Source organism: Halichoerus grypus, chromosome 1 (assembly GCF_964656455.1).
Source record: "Halichoerus grypus chromosome 1, mHalGry1.hap1.1, whole genome shotgun sequence".
Taxonomy (NCBI): Eukaryota; Metazoa; Chordata; class Mammalia; order Carnivora; family Phocidae; genus Halichoerus; species Halichoerus grypus.
This window is the reverse complement of record NC_135712.1, coordinates 25,686,677-25,712,810: the sequence shown is the minus strand read 5'-3', so window position 1 is coordinate 25,712,810 and position 26,134 is coordinate 25,686,677. Positions and strand designations below refer to the sequence as shown.

The following is a 26,134-nucleotide window of genomic DNA, read 5'->3' as shown; positions in this document are numbered from 1 at the left end:
CAAAGAGAAAAAACTGGAATAAAATATTGGCAGACAAATATGGATATCATAGTATAATCAGTAGCAACAAAATTTTCAAGAAACATAATCAGTAGCTTGATTCAAAAATGATAGTCTCTTTCCATAATTTGGCTATTGTTGATAAGGCTTCTATAAACATCAGGCACAAATGTCCATTGACTGATGAATGGATAAAGAAGTTGTGGTATTTGTGTATATGTGTGTGTGTGTGTGTGTGTGTGTGTGTGTGTGATGGAATATTACTCAGCCATAAAAAAGAATGAAATCTTGCCATTTGCAATGATGTGCATGGAGCTAGAGAATATTATGCGAAGTGAAATAAGTGAGTCAGACAAAGACAAATACCATATGATTTCACTCATATGCAGAATTTAAGAAACAAAACAGATGAACATATGGGAGGGGGAGAAAAGGGGAGAGAGGGAAGCAAACCATAGAGACTCTTAGGGATAGAGACCAAACTGAGGGGTGATGGAGGGAGATGAGTGGGAGATGGGCTAGATGGGTGATGGGAATTAAGGGCGGCATTTGTGATGAGCACTGGGTGTTATATGTAAGGGCTGAATCAATGAATTGTACACCTGAAACTAATATTACACTGTATGTTAACTGGAATTTAAATGAAAACTTGAAACTGAAAACAAACAAAAGCAAAACAAAATGATAGTCTTAAAATTGTCTTGATTAATATTTCTCAAAGCAGTGATATGTTCTTTCCTAAGTTAGTTCCTAACTATATATACAGTAAATATGTATATTATATATTCATACAAATATATATTTATAAACACATACTTACATAAATATATAACATCTGCTACTTTCATGTCACTATATTTTTTTACTCCTTTGAAAAATAATTATAAATATGATTTTAAAATAGTTTTAATTTATAAAGTAAAAATAATTTTAAATCATGTCATTTTCTATATTTTCTCCTTTTTTATGTACTGTATTTTAAGATAAAATCTAATTTTCAGTAGATCTCGAAGACTTTATTCCTATTTTTTATACTATATATTGATCATAGTTCTTAATATTTTGTTTGCTTATTTCACTAATTGAATATTTTGATTGATACATGTCACTATTGCTTAGAAGTCACAAGTAGCTGTTTCTAAAACTAATCACGAAATCCAGAAGGGCAGGTTAGCTGATTGGGCTACCACTTAATTCTACCTAAGTAGGTTGCATCATGCTTGTTGTGGTTTATTTTCATGGCCAGAGGCTAGACAAGATACAGATCAACTTTGCAGTAAAGCAGAAGGAAAGCATACAACTTTGAGTGATAGAGTCAAAAGTATAGGCTAGTTGTGAGTGGAGGAACAGATATTTGTACAGCTGGATCTGAGATGAGATAACAGGCCAGATGAAGATCAATGCTTTGACCCTACCACTTTCCTAGATATTCTAGTCGAGGACAAACTGACCACCGTCTTCTAGGAAAAGGAAAGACAGATAAAGGAAGTGACATGTGTTCTGTCTTCCTGACATATTTGTATCAAGAGAGAACCAAGGGAGAGGCAGTAGTATAAGAAAAATCATTGTCCAAGTGATCACAAATTCTCTGTAGATTGTCAAATGCAAAGAGTTATATCATATCCTCTATCAACATGTATAGAGATACAGATATATCCGTGATGAGCAGGCAGGCAATTTTTTTCCTGCTGATTATGTTATGGTATAATAAAAAATATAGGGTAAGAAGGTTGTTCATGCCAGGAGTACCAGCATCGAATTCCTTCACCCTTCATGGCAGCAGTTCTATACTGGGTGTCTTTAAGAAATTAATGATGTTAATTTTTAAATTGGATGTTGTTGGAATCCAAACAGCTCACTTTCCTGACTCCCTGCTGTTCTCTGAAAATGCTTTTGGCAAATGGAACTTGACATATCGTCCTCCTTCTTCATAGCACCAAGTAACCCGCTTTTTAACATTTAAAATAGCCCTCTTAAGTGAACAAAATTCACAACTTTACACCCCATAGAAGAGCAAGTAAACCTGCTGAAAATGATGTGGATTCCTGCTTTGAACTGACTTAGGCCAGTGGTTATACAGATGTAAAGGAGGGAAGAAAATCTCTGATAAGATGACAAAGAATGAGAATATTCGAATGCAGTCACTGAAGTTGTAATAGGCTTTGAAATACTGTATGCTTTTATCGTTCTGCTCCAAAAGTTACAATGCAACAGGTAATCCCAAGTGCACATACCTGGAATCCCCAAGTAGTAGCCAGTAGTGAAGTTTGCTTTAAATCCCCCTTTTGCCAACAGCTTGTCAGTGATGAAAAGCACAGTCATTCTACTGGTGGTTGAGAACACGTCCTTCACTGGGCCAGGCCCCGTGTACACAGCTGTCCCAAATGAAAACAAGATAATCACTGAAATGGTTCTTTGAATCTAGAGGAAAATATATACCTGTTCTTTCAGTTCCATCCTCTAAAGGGATGCAACATGCAGCATGGCTGCTCTGGAAGTGACCACACTTGCATAATTGTGTACTTCCTTTTAGATTTTGGACACTGCTTCTAGGAAAGCCAACTTCTCTATTGATCTTTTCCAGTATGGTTTGAGGTTTCTGTGGCTCTGTAAGTTAATGATGAATTCCTCATAATGGCTTAGCACCACTACTCTTCAAAGCTCATGTTATTCCCAGAAAAAAAATGATTATATGACTGCTTTTAGATACCTTTATAAAACAATGGAGATTATAGCTCCCCTTAGTAAATTTTTGTCCAAATTTATTTGATATTTTTTGTGAGTTGAATCATTAACCTAAGCTGAAGCATTGGATTAATTAGAGATAGATAATATAAACCTAAGTGGTGGTTTTCAAAATGTTTTCCACTAAGTCCTGGGCTTTGGGGGTTTCATAAATAATGAAATATTCTCTACTACACAATAAAGGCTTAGGCTAATTAGAAAATATGTTCTTACACACACACACACACACACACACACACACACATTTAGAGAGGGAGCGGGGGAGGGGTAGAGGGAGAGACTCTTAAGCAGGCTCCATGTCCAATGCAGAGTCCAGTGCAGGGCTCGATCTCACAACCTTGAGATCATGACCTGAGCTCAAATCAAGAGTTGGATGCTTAACTGACTGAGCCGCCTAGGCACCCATCATATTATTAGATACTTTATATATTAGAATCCCTGAAAGTGATTATGTTTCAAAAGAACTTCTTGCCTACAATTTCAAAACTATGATTCTGAGATCCTCTGGAATTCTTATTTACTTTTCAATGATTGATGTAAATATTAAGAGGTGAAATGATGAAAATGAATTCTTCTTAGATCATGAGAACACTGAAATTTTCATTAGGACAATATAAACTAAAAATGGGAAAACAACTCAAAATGTGTTCATAACTATGTATATAAAAATCAAATTTGAATTTCCTCAGTTCTTATTCGCACTAGCCTCCCAGCCCCACTGAGATTTTCATTGTTGATGTCTTCTGTGGGTGGCTCTCAAAATCCTCTTCTAGGAAGCCTGAACTTTAGAACTTTGCAGGATTTTGCTGAAGAAACTTGTGTAAGCAGTGATGGATTATATCACTGGGAACCCTCTCCCCCACCCTGCCCCTGTACTGCTATAGAAAGCTCCCTCTGGTCTTCCACCATTGGTTGCCATGTTCATGAGATTGCATCCTGATTGCATAGCTACCTGGCCAGATTTTGCAGGAAATGATTAGTATGAGTCCAAAGCACAGTTTGATAAAACAGTTTTACTTGTGAAGTGTGTTGTTTCATGCACTTCAGTTGACCCTATAAGCATTTTCATAATTTAATGTATTATTTATCAAGAGACACTGTCTTAAAAACTGGTAGTAGTTAAATAGGATATTAGCTATTACATTAGATTGATAGATTTTTATTATGTTACCATATATTTTATGACCTACATACAAGAATTTCCTCTAGAATAGTACACTTTCCCCCCATGTTTATTTTTAAAAAATTATTAATCAGTAAAAGATAAGGAAAATCAACTTTTGTCAATATTTGAATCATTCTCAGATACTTATATAGAAGCAGCTGGTGCTAGAGACACAGACAATCAGAGTAATAATGAAATGTAAATAAAAAATCATAAAAAATTTTTGCATAAAACACAATTTGTTCTTTTAGTTTGAAGTGAAACAAAACTGGATTTAATAGCTATTTTTGGAAATATGATGTACACATAATGCATATTAAATTGAGTAATATATGTCTTTTAGCTCTTAGTCTCCAAGGTGTAATGCTTACTGTAGTAAATTAATATAGCTGGTAGAAACTATTCACGCAAAAATATTAATTCTGGTTTGCCAAGAATGCTCAAGAAGGGCGCCTGGGTGGCTGAGTCGTTAAGCGTCTGCCTTTGGCTCAGGTCATGATCCCAGGATCGTGGGATCAAGTCCCACATCGGGCTCCCTGCTCGGCGGGAAGCCTGCTTCTCCCTCCCCCACTCCCCCTGCTTGTGTTCCCTCTCTCGCTGTGTCTCTCTCTGTCAAATAAATAAATAAAATCTTTAAAAAAAAAAAAAGAATGCTCAAGAAGAATATTACTCTGTTATTGCAAATACTCTCATTTTGGAAGCTCCACATAAAATTTGACATGTTATTCTGTTGTTGTAATTTCATTTTGCTAGTTGTAAAAGAGTGATTACAGTTATTGGGAAATGCTCTCTCCATCAATCCAATGTCTTGAGCCATACAACTTTCACAGTATTTAAATTGCACACTTACCTAAGAGCAAAGAATCGTCTCCTCTACCATCTCTGATTTCCACTACATCTGCAATATTTTCTAAGTCGAATTCTTGAAAATGAAGTTGTATATTCTTTCCCTCTTGTGCATTTAAATTCCAAACACCTTAAAAGTAATACACAACAACGCAGTTTAGAACACGCTTCTTTTGATTTCCCTCAAAAGCTTCACTCTCTTGAGAATTTCAAATTTCTCTGAACTTTTGTATGAACTCTCACATCTGTCCACCGCATCCTGGCTTTTCCCTTACTGTTGCAATAGCTTGGGCATTTGTAAAGCCTGACAACTTATCTACATCTTCATCTAGACTGTGTTATGTTTGTTTCTTCTTTTCTCATTTCAGTGCCTAAAAAATAAAGGGCCCAATAAATATTTATTTAATAAATCAATAAATTTAATAAATTTCTTTAAATTGTTCTTTTAATATCCCACTGACTTCCAGAATGTTTAGATCATTACGTTGTACAAATGATATGTTTAAAAGATGTTTTCAATGTGAAATAGAGATGGTAATCTCTGGTTCCCTATACAAGTCAAATGAGATTCATGGCTGTTTATTTTTTTGGATCAGATAAGTCCCTGGAATTGTGGTTCTATTCTCCTATGAAAGTGTTACTTCCTTATCTCTGGGTCATTTGAGGAAAGAAAAGTTGACATTTTCTAACAACACATTTTTCACTGTCATTAGGGCATTTCTTTCACTGGTAGATTTCCCCATTTAGATTGGTGTTGCTATCTTAGGTGCAGCCATGGGAGGAACAAGTCTGTTTCCCAGACCTACTGAAGTGGAATATTTGTAGGCTGGGCTGGGGAATTGGCATTTTTAACACAATTTCTAGGTTGTACTGTTCCTCCAGTTAGGAATATTGACCAAGTGATAGGCTCTGTGCAGTTTTATCAAACTATTCTCTCAGACTTAAGATTTTTTAGTAAATCCTCATTATTTCATCTTTTTAAAAAAGATTTATTTATTTGTTTTAGAGAAAGAAAGAGAGAGAGAGTGTGCAAGCGGGGGGAGGGGCAGAGAGAATATGAGAGAGAATCCTCAAGCAGACTCCCCACTGAGTGCGGAGCCTGACACGAGGCTCAACCTCATGACCCTGTGATCATGACCTGAGTCAAAATCAAGAGTCGGACACTTAATTGACTGAGCCACACAGGCGCCCCTATTTCATCTTTTATACTGAGACTCTAACTACATTACTCTAGCTGCAGGATTTATTAACACTAATCTCTATTTACAAAGGGTGTGGATGTCACAATTAACCCTTTACTTTTTATACTTTCCGCTGACTTTATGGAATTGCAAACTTGTTATCTATAGTATAGACATTGTACGTACAATCAAGAAGAGTCATTAAGGGAGCAGTACCTGGAGTAAAGTACTTTCACACTCTGGTTTTGTTCAATTTTTAAATTTGAGAATTATAATAATAGCACCTGCTTCAAAGAATTATTGTAAGAATTGAACTGAAATAATATAATAAGCACTAACACAGTGTCTAGCATGAAATAAATGCTAAATAAGTTAGTAATTATTACAGTTGCTGTTATATTATGCAATCTCCTAGACAGTAGGTGTACTCAGGTTTGGCAGATTTATAATCCACTTTGCTGTGTCAAAGGGGGGATCTAGCCTTGACATATACATCTGTCTTTCATGGCCTGGGGAGAAAATGACTCACAGAAAGCCTGATTAGGGTAGCTGTTTGGAAAATTCATGGAAGTGAATGTTGTATTTGGCTCCCATAGTTCAAAAGGTCCTCCACAGTCCGCTGAAAAGGAGAAAAAGAAAACAATGAAAAATCATTAGAAACACAATGCTTATTTCAGAGAGATAATATGAGAGATAATATTATATGCCAGCAAATTCCCAATTATATTTCTTGGAATACTGGTTTTGACAGATAGAATTTATAGTTTGTGTAAAAGAAAACCTTGCAACTTAAGTAAGGGAAAACTGCCGGTTAACAGGTCTCTTTACTTCTTTTTTGAGAAGAACTTCTCAAAACCTTAAATACTGTTAAGTTCTTTGAATCTCCAAGAAGGTGTAATCGTATGCAGCATTTCCCAAAATTATTCGGGCAAGAATAAATTTGCTGAACATCTTTTATACATAGGCTTTATGAAATAAGGTACCAAGTCCCTGCTATAGAAATAATGAATCTTGATAATGGAAAAAAATCTTATATTTGACATTCTCTTATGAGAAGGGTGAGTAAATCACTCATTCTGCTTTCTTATGTTTTTCTCTTTTTGTTTTTCTACTCCCCCCCTTTTTTTTTCAGTAGAGAGGGAGCTCCATCATCTTGTATACTGAGATGTCTTACTGTTAAGAAAGGGAGACAAACTGAAACTCCTCTTGCTAAATAATTGCTCAAGACTGGTCTGTTATTTAACATTGTCCAGGAGTCAGGTTGGGAAAAAATTTATTAGACAAAATTCTAGTTAAAACTAAGATGATTTAAGTTGGCAGATTAACTTCATGAAATCCTTTAATTTTTTTTAATTTTTTTTTTTTTTTTTTGACAGAGAGAGATAGTGAGAGCAGGAACACAAGCAGGGGGAGTGGGAGAGGGAGAAGCAGACTTCCCGCGGAGCAGGGAGCCCGATGCGGGGCTCGATCCCAGGACTCTGGGATCATGACCTGAGCCGAAGGCAGACGTTTAATGACTGAGCCACCCAGGTGCCCCGACTTCATGAAATCCTTAACCTATTGTATATTTATCTTCCTGCTTACTCGAAAAAATTCTAAAGTTATATAAAAACTCATCAACTACTTAAAGGATCCTAATTCTATTCTTATTTATATTGACATGTTATGTTTAAAATCAAAAGAATAAAAATAACCTAATTGTAAGAACATAGGGAACTGAGATAAGTATATATTTTTCTATTTAAAGGCAGATAATGCTGAAATTGTTTACTCCAAGTAAGACAGAAATCAGACTATAAGAGAGAGAATTAAATGTCTCTACACCTACAACAATGCCTTCAGTCATACCCTCTTCTTGGGTCCCTCTTTACATGGCTTCTGCCTCACTTATGTAGATCTTTTCAATTCATGTGCTTTTTCCAAATTTGTCCGTAATAAGCATCTTAAATTTGGGCTTCATCATGTATATGATTGGACAGAGAGAGGCGTTTGTTGTGGTTCAACAGTAGGGCTGCCGTCCCATCTCGTCCTGTAAGGTGGTAGAGCCTGGTCTCTCTCTCACGGTCTCCGGGGCAGGCTGGTCCAGACCCAGATGAACTTAGCAAGAATAAAAAAACCTCTCGTCTCATCTGGGGAGAGGACATGGTGTATAAAAGGTAGATGTTTTGGAGCTGGTGGATTAAAGTCGTCACTCTGAGTTCCCTATTTGTCTTTTTGAGAGTTGGTTTTCTCATATATGAAAGAGATATATGTTAGAGATTTTCAGGGTTGTTATAAAAAAATCAGACATAATTATGAAAAGTGCCTACACATTCCCTGGCATATTCAGTACTGATTTTCAATACACACTTGTGGATTTGGTAATTACTTTTATTATTTCAATTTTAAACGGACAATATGAGCATTGGAGGCATTCAGTTACTTGCTAATGCCATGCACATCCATTTAGTGTCAAAGTCAAGACTTCAATTGAGTTCGTCTCAAGTTTCTCCCTCAGTATGTCTTCCTATTAGGTTAATTAAACTCTGCATCATTTCCACCGTCTGGTGTAAGCCATAGACAGGGTTTAGACTGTGTCTCAGTAAGTGCCACTTGATGGTATGTGACATACTCTTGTTAGGTATAGACAAAGAGAAGGAGAGCAGAAGGGAACAAAAAGGAAAGTACTAACAAGTAAGGTCAATGATGGATAGATTTAGAAGGCAGCAGGCCCTATACACAGGGTGCTAAAGAAGGTATTTTAACCAAAGAAACAGTGATAAGGGGGACGAAGGGCAGGTTCTCCACTGGAAAGGGTGAAGGTAAGGCCAGAGAACTGTATGATCTTATCTCTGAGGTCAATACTCTCCTTGATTACATGACTAATTGCCTGGGAAAGATTTCTGAAGAAGTATCTACTACAATCCCTCAACTCCCAACTCCCACTTACACACAATTCATTTAATTTTAGTAACTCTTAGTGCCATGAATTGCTCCCTTCAAATCTCTGGGAAATTAACCGGGAAGTATAAAAACTCTGCAGGGGCAAAACTAACATTGCACATTGCAGATCGGAGAAAACCAGTTCTTCTATTTCACTAGTTTAGATGTGGCCAGTGTGGCCAGTGGATTTGTTTTCGTTTTGTTGTTGTTGATTTTTAAGCCATTATTCTTATTTTCTCTTCAAGGAATAGGAAAATCTCAAAACTCTCTTCTCCTAATAAATAGCTGACATTTTGGAGAATGTACTGAATTTTCACATAATTGAACACAACAGTACGTTATATTATATGTAGATGAGTAGGTAGGACTTTAATAAATACACACCTAGGACAAAAATGCTGTCAAATGTAATTGTTAAGCTTGTCAAGACAGTTCACTTAGCATTTCTCCACTAAATAGGAGTCTTAGAAAATTCATTCTTCTGAAATACTTAAGAATTACTTTTTTGAAATGAATCTCAGATATAATTTCATGTCAAATAACTGACCAGTAAGATATCTCTGATCCTTGGCCTGATAAGATATATCAGTTATGCTTGTATATAAACGGTGGTAACGAATTGGAAAAAGCACTTTCAGCCATTCTAAATATGAAGACACAATTTATTTTAATGGTGGTGTTGCTTTAGTAGAGATATAGCATATGCTTCTTAATAGAGGGGCCAAAGACTCATAAAATGTACTTCTGAGTACCACAATCATACTGTATCATTAGATAAACGCTCTCCACCCAGAGAATGAGAGTTAAATAGTCTGTCTGGTCCTGGGAACTCTATTCACTTAGAGTAGTGAAACTTTTTCATTTTTCTTTTTCTTGAAGCTGTTCTCTCAAAGATTTGTATTCTGATTAATTCCTTACTATGCCAGCAGGGATTTTCACTACATACAGTATGTAAATAGCACGCAGTATTTTGCAAAGTGGTTGTCAAGGATAGATATTTTCTCTGAGGCATGTCATTTTTAATCCATGCTTAAGCCTCTGACGTTCATGAGATATGTGTCAATGTGAGGTGAAAAAGAGAAGAGCCCAGCTCCCACTTACAATAAGAGGGTTCAAATGAGAGGTATTTGTGGCAAAACAATAGATGTACCTTGAGAAATAATATCTTTCATTGACGCTTGAATATTGTTAAAATCAGCATTATTTTTCATCATCATACTAATAGATAAGTCCTACACTATTACAGATAACATTTTAAAAATTCAAGTTGTAGTATAAAATGGAATATCCCATGAAAATTTTGTGTTCAGTTTATCAAAATTTATGTTCCATTCACAGGTTCTAGTGACCAGCCATGATATTAATATTTACCTTAAATTTATGACAATGATGTTCAAATTTTCATTCTTTATACTCTACATTTTATTTGTAATGAATAGCAATCTAGCCAACAAACAGGCTATTAGTTTTAAAGCAAAAAGATAAAAACAAAAAGGAATAGACAAAAACATACTGACACAAGAACATATGAATGCACTTAAAATGGAATTTTCTAGGGATTTAAATATCAAGTCACACTAATGATACATAAGGCAAGCAGCTCTGAAAGAACATAGCCATCATATAAGACAAGTAGATAGGTACTAATTCATTTCTATACGAAGAACTAAAGTTAGATTATTTAGCTCAAAATATAATGTCCTGTCTGTGAAATTTTCCAAATTAACATCGATTTTGTCTTTGGAAATGGAAAATGGCCTAAATAATGGCCAAATAGAGAAAAATTGTGGAAATAAAGAGTGACTTAAAATATCTAGAACTGTAGTTTGTATTTTTTTTTTCTTACATATTTTTAACAGCCACAGAAATAAGTTAGGGGCCTGAAGTGTGGATTCCTTTTTATATATACCTATTCTATTTAGTAGGTATCTTGTCATCAATCACCCAAATTGTGTTGCAAATTAACATAATATTTGTGTAAATGGAATGTTTACTTTTTAAAAGTGTTCTCCATGCAATCCCCACATTTAAATTATTTGTGTTAATGCCATAAGGCAACAAGTGTAGAGCTACTGCAGCAGTAAGTGATCGAAGTCACAGAACGGAAGAATCCCTATAGTCATGAAAACTGACATTAACATTTCCCCAAACTAGGCACAATGTGAATCCCTAGGAACAAGGGAGGAATTTTGTTAGTCAGCTACTGGTCTGGGATTATTTTCTTATTTAAATGCTCTGTAAGAGCCAAAGAAAGGCTATTAGCCAGTCAGCCATGGTTTCCTTTTATTTCTGCTTAAACAAATCAGTGATCTGGAACCAGAAAAGCTCTGCTCAAATAAGAATTTCACTGAACCAATTGCAAATGGCATTAGAATGAAATTGTTCAGAATGCGTTTGATGGTAATTAACATTTTCTGCTGTGCTAAATATTGCCCTGAAGTGAGCCATTTGGAAACTGGAACAAATATGCTTTGGGCAAATTCTAAAGTTTATACTTTAAAATCAGATAGGTTATTCTACCGTTATAATTTCCCTATTGTTAAAATATGCAGAGATATCATGCTTCCTTGACATTGAAGTGTTATTTTTTTCCCCCTTTTTGACTAGAATAGCTGTGAGGACTGTATAGGTTTGTATGATATTATGTACAGAAGTTATTTCACATCTTCTATTTCAGATAATGGTGAGATTGTTATTTTAAAAATATCAAGCCTATGAAACTGTTACTTCTACTAGAAAATCTTGCTTCTTGACCACTTATTGGTGAATAGAGGAACACACTGGCAGAAAGGATTATGAAAATTGTTTTACATGATTGAAATGTCAAAATAGCAAGATGTTTCTAGTATTTGGTATCCATAGGAATTATTTATCAAACCAGTAATGACTTTAGTAATTAGACTATTTCTTTATGTTTTTTTGCATGAGAATGTTTTATATGATAGACAGGTACGGTATGGGGCACCCACACAAAATGAAGTGAAGCAATTATTTTTAAACAATGCCAGATGGCCCAAATTATTGCATTCATGTTGGGTTTTGCTCCATCCCATCCCTTCCTTCATTTCCAAAATTTAGTTCTGGTAACAAAATTTTGTTTGACAAAAATGTTTGTGTCACCAAAAGAAAATTACAGCCAACATAAAAAGAGAGAGAGACTTAGTTCATATCTACTAATATTTTTTGATTATCTATTTCTGTGATGTTAGGAAGCAGCAGACACTGGTGAAGCAAAGGTGAATGAGACCCAGAGTTTGGTGTCACGACACTCACTTTTTGCCTCAATTTTGTGGCCAATATATGTGAGAAGGCATGCTACTTTTCTGCTTTTGTTTCAATTTTATGAGTGTCCTACTGTCTCTTAATGTTTCCTTAAAGCTTTCTCCAGTTCACACTTTCTTCTCAAAAGTCTATCACTTACTTTTCTCATTTACTACTTTTAGGGGCACATAATTATATATTGCCTTAAGTATTTCTTTACATGGATTATATTTATTTATTTTTTCCATGCATTGGTTATTGCTACATATTATATTTCTTGTGCAGTGCTTTGTACACAGTAGCTATTTATAAAATTTGAATGAATGTTTGAAATATTGAGGAATTTATGTATAACCCATACAAACATCTAACCATGTTAATACAAAAGACGTTACATGTAAACTAGCCTTTTGGTAGAATGTAAGTGCACGTTCAATATGGTGGCATGGAACCAGTATGGCAATGTAATTACTATCCTCATCTTAATGGCAGCTCACTTGTTATCCATTCTCAAACACCAGTCATTTATCTTTAGAGCTTTTGAATTGTTAAAAACCCAAATCTGAAAAGTCTGCTTTCTTTTTTTTTTAACTTAAAGATTGACAGCAGAAAAATTTATAGTTTTAGAAGTAAAGTCAAATTTAGGTATGTTCTCCACGTTGATTTGCTGATGTGATTATGGGAAGAGTTTTAAGTGCACTTGGAAGGAAATGAAAAATGGAAAAAGTGCTGTGTTTGGGGGCTCAGATCCATGGCAGAACAAAAACATCCATGAGGTATGACATAAGCAAAGCTGTGGAACCAGATCAGTTTCCAACTGCCATAATCCAAAGATAAAAGGGATTTTTTTTTTTACATCAAAACTACAGTGCAGTGAAGACATCCCAGTAGAGGCAAAATATATGTTTGATATAATTTATCATTATATGGTTTTTTTCCTGTCAAATCCCATAGTTGGAAAGTGGTATGAAGTTATTGTCTTCTTTGACATTTTAAGATGGGTAGGAATGCCCCTTTTTCCTCTGAAATGTCAGTTTCCAATTTCAATTAAGAGCACAGGTAGATACAGACTCCATTTTGTTCTTTTGTGTTAAAAGACTCCAAAGGACATGGGAAATCCTGGACACTGCTCAGCTGCAACACATTAGCGGCTCCATGAAGGGAGCACATTGCAGGGCCTTACAAAGGCACCATTTCAGGATAAAAAAAAATTTTGTGTGATCTTGGTCTGTATAGTCAAAAATCCAGGCCCAGTAATTATTATTAAATTATTCTGAAAATAGGCTGGGTGCATCTCAAGTTTAACCAAACTCCTCTTTGATCTTAACATCATTCTTTAAGAAAACCATGAGAATCTTAAGGCTTCTTCCCAAAAATCTGTCCGCCTGCCACACGGCCAGTGCAGCATTAGTTTGTATTCTAGTGAAAACAAAATGGAAGTCAGCACCTTCGTTATTTAAAAAAATAAAAATATACTAAAATTATTATAAATATGATGCATAACAAAGTACTGAGTGATTTCCTTGTGAGTGTATGCATAACGTAATATTTTGCTAGCTTCCATTTTATTTATATTTTGGAGTCTTCAATTTTTAGTGAAAAAATAGCATTAGGCTGAGATAATTTAAAAAGCCAAAAGAATATCTACTTGAAAATATTAATGCTTTAATTGGTAAAATACATGTTATAGTTACTTACTAGGAAGTTCTGGTGGAGGAGTTGGGACCAAAGTTGGTTCTGGATAAAGACTCACATTGCAAATCCCATATGTTAGGCTAATGTCGTCCAATGCTACATCACTCAGGATCGGGTTTTTAAAAGCATTAAAAGCAACCTGCAATTCAGAGAGAGATATGAAATCATTCTACTCTAATCTTCTCTGATTTGATTCTTCTTGTGGCCCAATATTTGCTGGGGAATCAGTATTACCAACTCCAAATATAAGAGGGCAAGTTTCTATATAGTGAAATATTGATAGATCCTGCTTTTTATAATCCTTCTGCTGAGCCCACCTCCCTACTTATGTGTTCATACTAATCTAAATTTTCACTAGTGTCTTCCTTCTGGGTTAGGCAATATTGCCACAGTTTCTCTATGTCTCTGTCTCTGTCTCTCTCATGATTTGTCATACTCTATTGTGCTCTGTCATGCATCCACATTTTCTGGCAAGGGACAGCAATCTTCTCACAGATTCCTTCCCTCAACAATTTTAGAAATCCAGGTAGCTGTCTGCCTTCTTATAACATAGGGGCCCTAAAGAGAAGTCACACCTACTAGATAATTCAAATGAGAAAAGAAAGGGACAAGAGAAAATATGAGTACAATATATAATTCAAGGCCAACTAGTACTGGTCATAGTTCACCCAGGAAGCTGGTGTGGAATACTGTGTGAGGGTAATACCCAGAGGACACAGACCCAGACTTGGAAGAAAGTTTCAGTGGTCAGATGAAACCTATTAGGTTCTTAAAGACAGTGGGTATTTTAGCTGGACTTTCCTGGATCCTCTCTTGTGTAGGAAAGACATAAACAGAATACCCATGATACATTAATTGCTCTGCTAGGCACATTGTATACATTATCTCATTTAATTTTTTCAATGCTATTGTAGAGTCATCCATTCACTCATTTGTTCATTCTTTTCACCTTCTTCACGCTAGGCACAATTCCAAATAAGGATTATTTTCTCCCTTTCATATACATGCAAGCTGAATTTCAAAGAAACTGAAGTGACTTAAGATTTCATGACAAAGTGGCAAAGCCAAGGTGCAAATATTTGTAGAACTCCATGCTGTCATTCTGCCTGATAAGCTAACCTTGAAAAAGTGGATCCAGTTATATTGCTTAAAAAAAAATGCTCAGTGAGTTGAGCCAGATTGGCCACTGCAATATAGTAGTCCCCCATTATCTGAGGTTTCACTTTCTGCGATTTCAGATCCTCACTGTCAGCTGGGTAATCAGAGGATTCTTCTTCAGGTATTGTCAGAAGGTCAGTAGTAGCCTAAGGCCATGTCACAGTGCCTATAACATTCACCTCACTTCATCTCATCACGTGGGAATTTTGTCATTTCACATCATCATAAGAAGGGTGAGTACAATACAATGAGCTATTTTGAGAGAGAGACCAGATTCACATAACTTCTGTTACAGTATATTATTATAATTGTTCTATTTTATTATTATTCTTGTCAATCTCTTACTGAGCCTAAGTAATAAATTAAATGTTACCATAGGTATGTATGTATGTATGGGAAAAAAACCCATGGTATATATAGGGTTCAGTAGTATCTATGGTATCTATGGGGGTCTTGGAACATATACCCTATGGACAAGGGGGACTACTGTACTTATTTCTCTGCTCTGCCATTTCTTTGTTCCCCTGATATTCCATTTTCCTTTAACCTTCCCTGAATTATCAGAAAACAAAGTTGGAGAAGAAAACTTCATAGAAAAAAAAAAAAGACTCAGAAGAAAAAAAAAGAAAGAAAAAGGGAAGGAAGGAAAGAAAGATGGAAAGAATGTAGATGAAGGTGCTTGTTTTCTGCCTCCTTCCACAAAGTTATGGGGAAAAACTAAAGCCTTCCCTATGACTATGTCTGTCCAAATGTATACCTTCTGAAAGTTACACTCTCTTGTCTGAAATGAACTGATTAAAACACTGTTAATTTGGTCGAACTATTAACCTGTATTATCCTATATTTTAATTGCAAACACCCTTAGGAAGAGAACACATTAAGCTGTTATCTGAAAAATTAATTCACCTTAATGTGAAATAAATGATCAGAGACATCCCAATGATACAGCTCATGGAATTTGTTTCTAAAGGAAATACATAGATTAAGTCAAAGTGGGGCAGGGTGGATGGATACCGATGGGTGTGGATGTTCTAATGGGAAAAGATAGTTCCTTAGAAAAGTGCAGGGCTGATGTAGGTGGTGTTTGTGAAAAGCTGAAAGTCCTAGGTGAGCAGGGGACATAGGAAGACATGATTGGCATGTGCTAGAAAGTTGCTGAAGAAAGCTGTAATATCTCACAAAGTTTCTTTGGATCTTATGGATCATTATAAGTAGTACTTTCATGTAGTAAATTTTTCCTCAATAAGTGGTTTTATTTTTTTTTAAGGATTTTATTTATGTATTTGAGAGAAGAAGATAGCAAGAGAGAGCACAAGAAGGGTGGAGGGGTACAGGGAGGGGGAGAAGCAGGCTCCCTGCTTAGCAGGGAGCCTGATGTGGGCCTTGATCCCAGGACCCTGGGATCACACCCCCAGCTGAAGGCAGATGCTCAATGACTGAGGCACCCAGGTGCCCCTCAATAAGTGTATTGTTTTTTTTAATTTAATTTTATTATGTTATGTTAATCACCATACATTACATCATTAGTTTTTGATGTAGTGTTCCATGATTCATTGTTTGCATATAACACCCAGTGCTCCATGCAGAATGTGCCCTCTTTAATACCCATCACCAGGCTAACCCATCCTCCCACCCCCCTCCCCTCTAGAACCCTCAATTTGTTTCTCAGAGTCCATAGTCTCTCATGGTTCGTCTCCCCCTCCGATCTCCCCCCCCTTCATTTTTTCCTTCCTACTATCTTCTTCTTCTTCTTTTTTTTTTAACGTATAATGTATTATTTGTTTCAGAGGTACAGGTCTGTGATTCAACAGTCTTACACAATTCACAGCGTGAGCGCCGTGAATTGAATAAGTGGTTTTTAAATAAGTTAGTGAATAAATGAAAATAAGGGCACTCAGGGGTGTTTTTTTTTTTGGTTGTTGTTGTTTGTTTTTTTGAGAGAGAGAGAGAGACAATGCAAGAGAGAGAGAGCACACATGCACTCATGGGGGTGGGGGTGAGAAGGGGCAAGGGGAGAGGGAGAATCTTAAGCAGACTCCACGCCCAGTGTGTTGCCCAAGATGGGGCTTGATCTCCTGACCCTGAGATCCCAACCTGAGCTGAAATCAAAAGTTGGATGCTTAACCAACTGAGCCACCCAGGTCCCCCAAATTCAGAGATTTTTTAAAAAAGGGATTAAGAAAGTAAAGAAAATGACTTGGCTATATTCAGAAAATATTTTTTTTATCATATTATTTTAAACTATAATTGTATCACCATTTTTAGAACACAAACACAGGATTATAAGTTACAAGGTATTTTGCCAACCTTAAATTCCACTGTTTCATTTAATGTTACTTGTCCATAATTCCAATTTTCTCCATAATTTCCTTCCTTTTGGAAAACTGTCTTCTCCATATTTTGGTCACTGCTGATATTAATGCTTAATTTATAGACATTTTCACCATACATATAATACCTAGTTTGGAAACAAGCACAAATGATTGGATTTCTACAATATTAGAATAAATGCAATCTAGGGTTCTTCTAAATCCTTTACTTTCTCTGGAATATTTCCTTTTTCCTTGAGTGAGGGAGTTGCTAGTAAAGGGGTGGGGGAGTCTTCCAGCATTTTGTTACTTTATCAATTGGAAAAATAATAGCGCATCCATTAAAACTTGGGATGTCTTAGTGAAATCATGAGCCTGGCAATGTGACAAAGGCAATGGTACTCATTAAATAAGGTAGTATTTAACATGTGTCTATGACATACCAGAAACTGAGGCAGACTGGTTCTAAAGTGGGGTCTAAAGGGAGACTTAAGAGTCCTACTCTTTCTCGTCTCCCTCCTGGTCCAGTCGGGGTGGAAATGTAAAATCCTGTAAAAACAACAAAAGAAGTATTTACTTCACTTAACTGTCAGCAATTTCATTATGTGAGATTTAGCATGTTATAGTTGAAAGGAACAACTTTAAGGTGAAAATATAAGGAGGAGAAAGGAAGGTAGATGTGAACCCAGAAGGCACTGTCTCTACCATAATAAATTATTATTTAGGAAAATCACTTCTCAACTCTGGACCTCCCAATTTATAAAACAAGAGCCTTGAACTGGAGCATTGCTAAGGGTATATCAAACTCTGACTTTTTATGAGTCCACATGATTATTTTATCATATTATTGTAGCCAGATACCCCTTTAATTCCCATTTACTAGATGTTTTTATCAATTCACTTCTTCAGAGACAATGATCACACAAGAGTATTTAGATATGCTGGTGGACTAACTCATGATATATGCAAGTATTTAAGCACAAATTTGAAGGTAACTTTAAGAGTTTCAAGGATCAGTTTTTTATTCCATTGACTATACTGCATTTCTCTATATAAGAAGTTACCTGATTTCATAATGGTTTCATCTTCCGTATTCCTTTGAATGATAGCTGATCAGATCACAGAAGAACAGGAAGCATGCTAATCTACATAAAAGCTTTCTATAATAGCTCAAGCCACTGCATAAAGTGCTTTCTGGTCCGGAATTCATTATTCCAACCAATGATTTGAGTCATTTGAAGTGTGGGAAGAATTGCTAGAGTGAGATAATCTTGAACATTTTCTTAGAGAAATTTAATTTTTTAATTCTTAGCTTGCTGCTTATATATTATGACAGAAAGCAGGAATCATGTAACAAAATATGTTATGAAGCAAAGGAAATATTGGTTAAATCTGATTTATAATTTCTAAATCTGATTTCTAATAAGTGTAGTTTTTTACGAAATGCTGAAATTTAGTGTTTATTTGAAATCAAGCATCTTCTCTCTTGTGCTTTCTAACAGAAATTTTTATAGGCAATGCTGTATAAAACTCAAACTTGGGGTGCCTGGGTGGCTCAGTCATTAAGCGTCTGCCTTCGGCTCAGGTCACGAGCCCAGGGTCCTGGGATCGAGTCCTGCATCAGGCTCCCTGCTCAGTGGGGAGCCTGCTTTTCCCTCCCCCTCTGCCACTCCCCCCTGCTTGTGCTCTCTCTCTTGCTGTCTCTCTCTCTCATCAAATGGATAAATAAAATCTTTAAAAAAACAAAAAACAAAAAACTAAAACTCATTCATTTACAACATGCAGAGTAAGGATAAGATATGAAGAAAAATACTAGTAAAACTGCCAATAGATATATCAGTTTATATTTAGATTGGTAAGGCAAAAAAAAAAAAAAAAAAACCTCAGAATGAATATTTTATCAAGGTGAAATCATGGTCAAATATACTAATAAATATACATACACTAGATTTAAGTTATAAAATGTAAAATGGAAATGAATGCATGTTTAACATTTTATATTAACACATTACTTATACTTTATATAATGCTATGGCATTTCATGAGTACTTATTTTTAGCTCTATAGTTAGTGCTCAGTTACTCAACCTAACAAAAAATGTAGCATAGATACAGAGGGGATGACCCAGAATCTACCCTTTAAATGCTGAATTCCAAATCCCTTTTGAGTTGACATTAATTTTGGTTGATTAGAATGTAGTTGGGGAGGAAATAATTAAAATTCCATTGAATGCCATGAATAAATAATGAAATGGCTACCCTGTTCAGAAATATTTCTAGTTAGCAGCAATTATACAACATAAAAACTATTTATGTTTGCCCATGTTCAGTTAGTTATATTTAGAAATATTTTTAATCTAATGTTTACTCAGTAAGCAGTAATATTATATATGGGATTTTATGATGCTATGAGTTTTGTATCATTGTTTAGATAAAATGTAATTATGTGGACCATAGTACTTTATGAATTTTCCATAAATAAATTTTTAAAAGCACAATATATTAAATATCACATAGCATTGCACATTTTGGAATATAAAATAAAATACATGAATAGTAATATAATAAAATAAAAATTAAGAAAATAATAAATAATACGTTAACAATTTCTGTGATATCAGTTAAATTCCTTACTTAACAAATTAGAAGATGAAGGAAATTCTTCATAAAATTATGAATTTTAAAAATAGAGTATTGCTTACATAAAAATTTACTTAGTCTACCTAATTGTCCTTAAATTTCATCTATAGCATTTGCCTGTGGGGGCCACTTGACCTCTATTTAATGTCTGTCAGATAAAGCAGGAATCATTGTGTTCAAGGCAGCCCATTCCATTTCAACACAATTAGAAACTCTTTTTTTTTAAGAGTAAGTTATTGTGTGCTTATTTTTTTTCTAATTTTGCTCCTGGGCTCATTAAGGATAAATGAATTTATGTTAACTCTACAAATATTTAAAGGCTACTATTTTGCCTTTTCTAAGACTTCTCAAGATAATCCATCCTTTTTGCCTTCAATAATTTAATATGGCACAATTTCAATTACTTCTCCATTTGATAAGCTCTCAAGTAGCTGTACAGCCAGTTGGTTCCACTCAGAGTATGGAAACCAGAAGTTCACACAATATTTCTGTTGGAGTATCTTACCAGGTGGATATCCTAAAACTTGGGACTGTGATTTAAGTTATAGCATTGACACTATTTATTTCCAAGTGTATGTCATTCATAGTTCTCCAACTCTCTATGAAAATTCTTCATCTCCAACATTCTTGCTCAGTAATGCCTCTTTCTGCACAATCTAACTGATCCCTTATTCAACACCTTTTACCATCTCCTTATTTCCTGCTAAACAAACATAAATTTACTCTGAAGTTTGAGGCTTCTGTACTATGTATGACTTCAATGTCATTTTCTAGCCATAGCTCTTATAATTCATCTATTTATGTGCAACACTTCTACAATATTAGATTATTTTAATTTGCTCAATACCCAGAAATTTTATGATGTTTGGGTCTTTTTTTTTCTTCCTGTTTTTATGTCACTCTACTTCTCTTTACAATTGTACATGTCAAAATCCTACTAATTTTTTGAAGTCATTAAATTAAATTGCCATCTCCTTTAGAAAGCTCCTCTTGGTGCTCCCAATTATATGGGACCACTCCTTGTGAATTCTGGGTTGCATGTGTACTTCTCTGATGTTACTTAGTCTGTTCTATTATGTATTATATTCATGTTCACACGTGACTTTTAAAACAGACTTTGGGAAAAGAGTGACACTTAGTTCATTTTTGAATTCTCAATATGGATTAGCTGAATGTTGCTTAATTTATTCTTGTTACATCAATTTGACTTGCTATTTTAATTTAAATTTATTAAAGTAATACACAAAAGGAATGGTTAAATAGATATTTTTTATAACCACATGGGAATTTCTATGGTCAAATGATAATTTCTTTTAAAGTCCTACAAATTTCTTGAAATGTCTTTGAGAACTCTTGGAATTAACCTCAGAGTCAGCCTAAACCTCAGAAGATTGATTTTATTTTGTTAATTTAAGCATACAGTGAACCTCTTTCTTGAGCCTTAGGTTTTTCTTACAACTTCTTTCTATCCCTTTTTCTTTTTATTTCTCCATGAAACAAACCTAACCTTTCACATCCAACACTTCAGTTAAGGAGAAAAAGCGTTGGACATGTGCTGAAGTGATACAGAGACAGCAGCAACTGGAGAGGCAGTAAAACTTTGTGGAAAGTTGGAGATTCCTCTCACAAAGAAAATAGGTTGATATAAACCATTTTGTGGGTAGTGAGTGCCTACGTAAAATTAACTGAACCCAGCAGATAAATATTGAAAGTGTTAGATTACAGAATGTTTCCAATTCAAGTCCATCTATATTAGAAAGTAGTATCATTTCCTAAAATTCAACATCACAGGAAAGATAAGGGAATAAAGACAGTATTACTTTGAAAACACAAAAATCATACTTATTTTAGAAAAAAAATGATCTATGCTAAATGAAATGCAACTATCTAAAAGACTTAATATACTTTTGAAAATTGAGCAATGTAACTACTTTTCTCCCAGCCTACCACTTAAAAGAGCACCACAGCCAATTTGTGTCTGTTGAATGCTTTTGCATCATGAAAAGAAAATAGTTATAATACCTAACATTTATATAACACTTGTCATGTGCCAGGCATTTTCTTTTTCTTTCTTTCTTTCTTTCTTTCTTTCTTTCTTTCTTTCTTTCTTTCTTTCTTTCTTTCTTTCTTTCTTTCTTTCTTTCTTTCTTTCTTTCTTTCTTTCTTTCTTTCTTTCTTTTCTTTCTTTCTTTCTTTCTTTCTTTCTTTCTTTCTTTCTTTCTTTCTTTGGTAAGCATAGTAACCAATTTAATGTTCAAAACATGCCTCTAAAGTCAGGTCCTATTATCATCAACCCACTTCCCGGATGAGGGACCTAAGGTGGAGAGAGAGAAGAGATAACTTGCAGTGCTGGTTTAAATCTAGCTGACTTCAGAGTCTCATTTTAATGGTCTTTGCTACTACACTGTGCTAACCCCTAAGCCTTAGAAACACTTATGATTTCATTGAGAAAGGCCAACAAAGAGATATTTTCTTTGGGCTGTCTAGCCCTCTTGTGACCCTTCCATTTCTGAAGTTTTCACATGTTACTGACCTCATTTTCTCTGAATGTTCTGAACAAACGAGCCAGTTCTGAGCACCCCAAGATGCTGCCCTGTATCATTGCAATCATCTCCACCGACTCCCTTTGCTTCTAGAAGGTACAGAGAAACTCTGAGCCTTGACAGTGCAGATTTAGGAGCCCGTTGCTCTACCAGGAGAGAGTTCTTTAGAAGGAGCCAGAAAGCTAAGGGGCTTAGATGTTCTTCCCTAAAGCAATGTTAATTCAAAGTTTATTCTGTTTCATTTAGACTTTTCTGTCATTTAAAGTGAAGGCAAAGAACAAAAAACCCCATTTAAAGTGAAGGCAAAGAACAAAAAACCCCTGCATGGATAAGAGGAACAGCAGGAGAGATTTAATTCTCTTCGATTTCAGAGGTAGGATGTTCTGACACATAAAAAAGCAGGTTGGAAGAAAAATGCCCCTGGGTGTGTGTGTGTGGTGGTGGGGGGAGGATGTCTGGTAGATTATGAAATCACTGGTATGAGAGTTGGAGAGAACCTATTAAATCCTATCATCCGTTCTCATTACACCACTGCCTCTGGTGGGCTCTGAACTGCTCTGACTTGTCTCATTTTAAATAACTCCAGCTACAGGACTTTCTCCTGAGACTCCATTTCCGACCCAACTATTTAAAACCTCCACCTGACATTCAACCTGTTTCACTTTGGTCATTTTCATCCTATTTCCCTAGTTATTTAATCTGCTGGCAAGCTGAAACCATTTTTTCTCCTGTAATGTACTTATATTCTTCAGATATCAGTGGAATTATTTTATCTCTTATTATGATGACATAAAAGTAGAAAAATGATCATTTGAACGTCAAAGATTTCAACTACATAAAAGGTATCTGTCATAGTTAATAGATATAAACGCTTTCTGTACTTTCCTCTAACTACTCTTGTCCAAGTGTGGTAAAGACTTTTTTTTTTATTACAATAAAGACAAAAATATGGTCAAATTATTTGACTGTTTTAGGCCAGGCTTCTTCAGAGAGCTGGGGTGATTATCACTTTGGGGTTAGTCTTTAGCTGTGCAGATTACTAATTTACCCATAGAGGATCAGGCTCTGGGAAGTCACTTGTTCAAAGAAGATTAACTACGTATGATAGTATGCATGTCATTATTTTCAATACTGAACATGTATGGTGTAATGGGATTGGCCATTTACGCAGAACACATTTTTGTTCATAGCTCTACACTGCTAACTAATTAAGCAGAATCCTGTTGTCTTTCCTTTCAGATTATTTCCAGAATCTGACCTCAGTGCATCTGCTCCCACTGATCTGAAAGTCCTGTGGCCTCTTCTCTGGGTGGGGTGATAACTCTCCACTGGTCTCCCTGACAACATTCCTGCCTTTCCATAAACTATTCTAGCAGCCAGTGTGAATCCTATCACTTCTATGCTCAAGAACCTCCAATAGCTCTTCATTTCACCAAGGAAAAAGCCAAAGCCATAGAAGAGCCATTATTATCTGCACTCTACTGGCCCTGTTTATTCCATGTCAGCCATATTGGCCTCCTGGCTTTTCTTCAAACGGGTCAGGCATGCTCCCTTTAAAGTCTTTGTTCTGCATGTTCCCTCTGTGTAGAATAATCTATGTGGCTGATTCCTTCAATTCTGTAAAGTTTTGATTTGAATGTCACCTTTCAATGGGACCTCATCCGATCACCCTGTTTTAATCTGGAACAGCACCTCAGCACACTTGCCTTCACCATTGTCCTTACCAAACTCTATATATTTTCTCAGAGCACTCATTCACTTTTAGCATATCCACAAATTGTAATTACTTGTCATACACATTGCTTAGTTTCTAGTTTTTTTTTTTTTTTAAAGATTTTATTTATTTATTTGAGAGAGAGAGAATGAGAGAGAGCGAGTACATGAGAGGGGGGAGGGTCAGAGGGAGAAGCAGACTCCCTGCTGAGCAGGGAGACCGATGCGGGACTCTATCCAGGGACTCCAGGATCATGACCTGAGCCGAAGGCAGTCGCTTAACCAACTGAGCCACCCAGGCGCCCGCTTAGTTTCTAGTTTTAAGTTTCTTTTTTTCCCCCCTAGAATATATGTTCCATGATTGCAGAAAATCTGGTTTATTTTTGTTCAAAGATAATATTTTGAGTCCCTTGAATAGGTACTGGGGCTCAAAAGAAAAAAAAACAAAACTTCTTGAATAAAGGAGTAGAAGAATTAATCAATTGAGGCTTTTATTGATGACTGTGGAAATAGATTAAAAATAGATCACAAGTAGTCATTTTTTATTAAGCAATGTTTTGATCAAGTTGAAGTAGTGTGATGAACCAAATTTTGTTATTCCAGGTAGACCACTGTCTAAAGGAACAGGATTAGTCAGATACATTTTTGCCCTGGAAAAGTGAATTCTTTAATGTCCTCTTACCAGATGTCATTCACAACTGACATTAAATCAGCTATTTACTTTTCAGGTTATAAAAATGAGAGTATTGATCTCTGTAACAAAAGTGGCCATTGATAATAAATTACAATGCACATGTGCTCAGGTTATTTTTATGTTACAAACAATTTCACGCAGTCAATAACTCACTCAATCAGGAATTGCTTATTGAGTCAAAGTTGTAGATACTCATTCATTAAATTTAAAAATAATTTTACATGTTAATTAGATTCAGATACTGAGACTGCACTAGGAATTCAAAGATGAAAAAGAAGCTTCTTGTTTCTGAAAAGAAACAAATAACTAAGAAAATATAATACCATGTGGCAGGAAAAATAAAAGAAGTGTTTATAATGTTTAATGTAAAGGAAAATTTCAATTCAGAACTTCTAGACAGATTTTATGGAAGTGGTGATATGAGATCTGTGTGCTCAATGCCTAGAGCCATGTCTGGTTAAAGGAAGATTGCAATGCATTTTTTTGAATTGAACCATATTTTCACCAGTAACCTTTTGACAAGTCATATTGTAGGATGGATTTTGCCTAAGAAAATTATCTAAATGCAGAAATTTCTATTCTGTCCTTTTTGTCATTTTCCTTACTTTACAAGATCCACATTACTTCTAGATTTGGAAACTCCCTGTTCAGTGATTAATTTGGTATTATAAATACATGCTTCCAGGATTTTCATGGGTGGTCGTCCCACTATGATTTCCTTATCTCCTGATAATTCCCCATGATTTCTGTTCTTTTCCATCAACTATTATTGTTTCCAATGTTATTTTCTTACCTGAAATCTAATTCTAATATTCACACAAAAAGCTATTTACAAATTACAATCCTTCCCTCAGGACCATGCCTTAGAATCAGCTCATCCACAGTCCTTTTGGTATGGACGGATGGCTGTGTCTCCACAATTTACATGTTGAAACTCTAATCCCATATGATGATGTTTGGAGGTAGGGCGTTTGGGAGATAATTAGTGATCTTATGAGAAGATATAAGAGAGAGTGCTGACTCTCTGTCTCTCTCCCTCTGTTGTGTGAGGATACAGTGAGAAGACATGGGTGCATGATGAGCTCTCACCAGAACCTGAGCATGCTGGCACCCTGACCACAGACTTCCAGTCCCCAAAACTATGAGAAATAAATTATTGTTTAAATGAAGCAGCCTGTGGTATTCCGTCATAGTGGCTTAAACAGACTAAGTCAGCTCCTCAGAAGAAGAAAATCGATCTCTAGATCTTTATTCCAAGATAGC

General features: G+C 35.4%; 1 protein-coding gene across 1 annotated transcript in view; it reads right to left on the bottom strand.

The window, feature by feature from the left end:
* Nucleotides 1-26,134, bottom strand: part of TMPRSS15 (transmembrane serine protease 15) — a 112,179-nt gene that overhangs the window by 47,540 nt on the left and 38,505 nt on the right. The window contains exons 12-17 of the mRNA XM_078071539.1: nt 17,726-17,831; nt 17,281-17,431; nt 13,819-13,954; nt 6,467-6,556; nt 4,761-4,886; nt 2,235-2,375 (exon numbers count right to left, since the gene is read on the bottom strand). Of these exons, the coding sequence (XP_077927665.1) occupies nt 2,235-2,375; nt 4,761-4,886; nt 6,467-6,556; nt 13,819-13,954; nt 17,281-17,431; nt 17,726-17,831 (750 nt within the window). The remainder of the gene's footprint in view (nt 1-2,234; nt 2,376-4,760; nt 4,887-6,466; nt 6,557-13,818; nt 13,955-17,280; nt 17,432-17,725; nt 17,832-26,134) is intronic.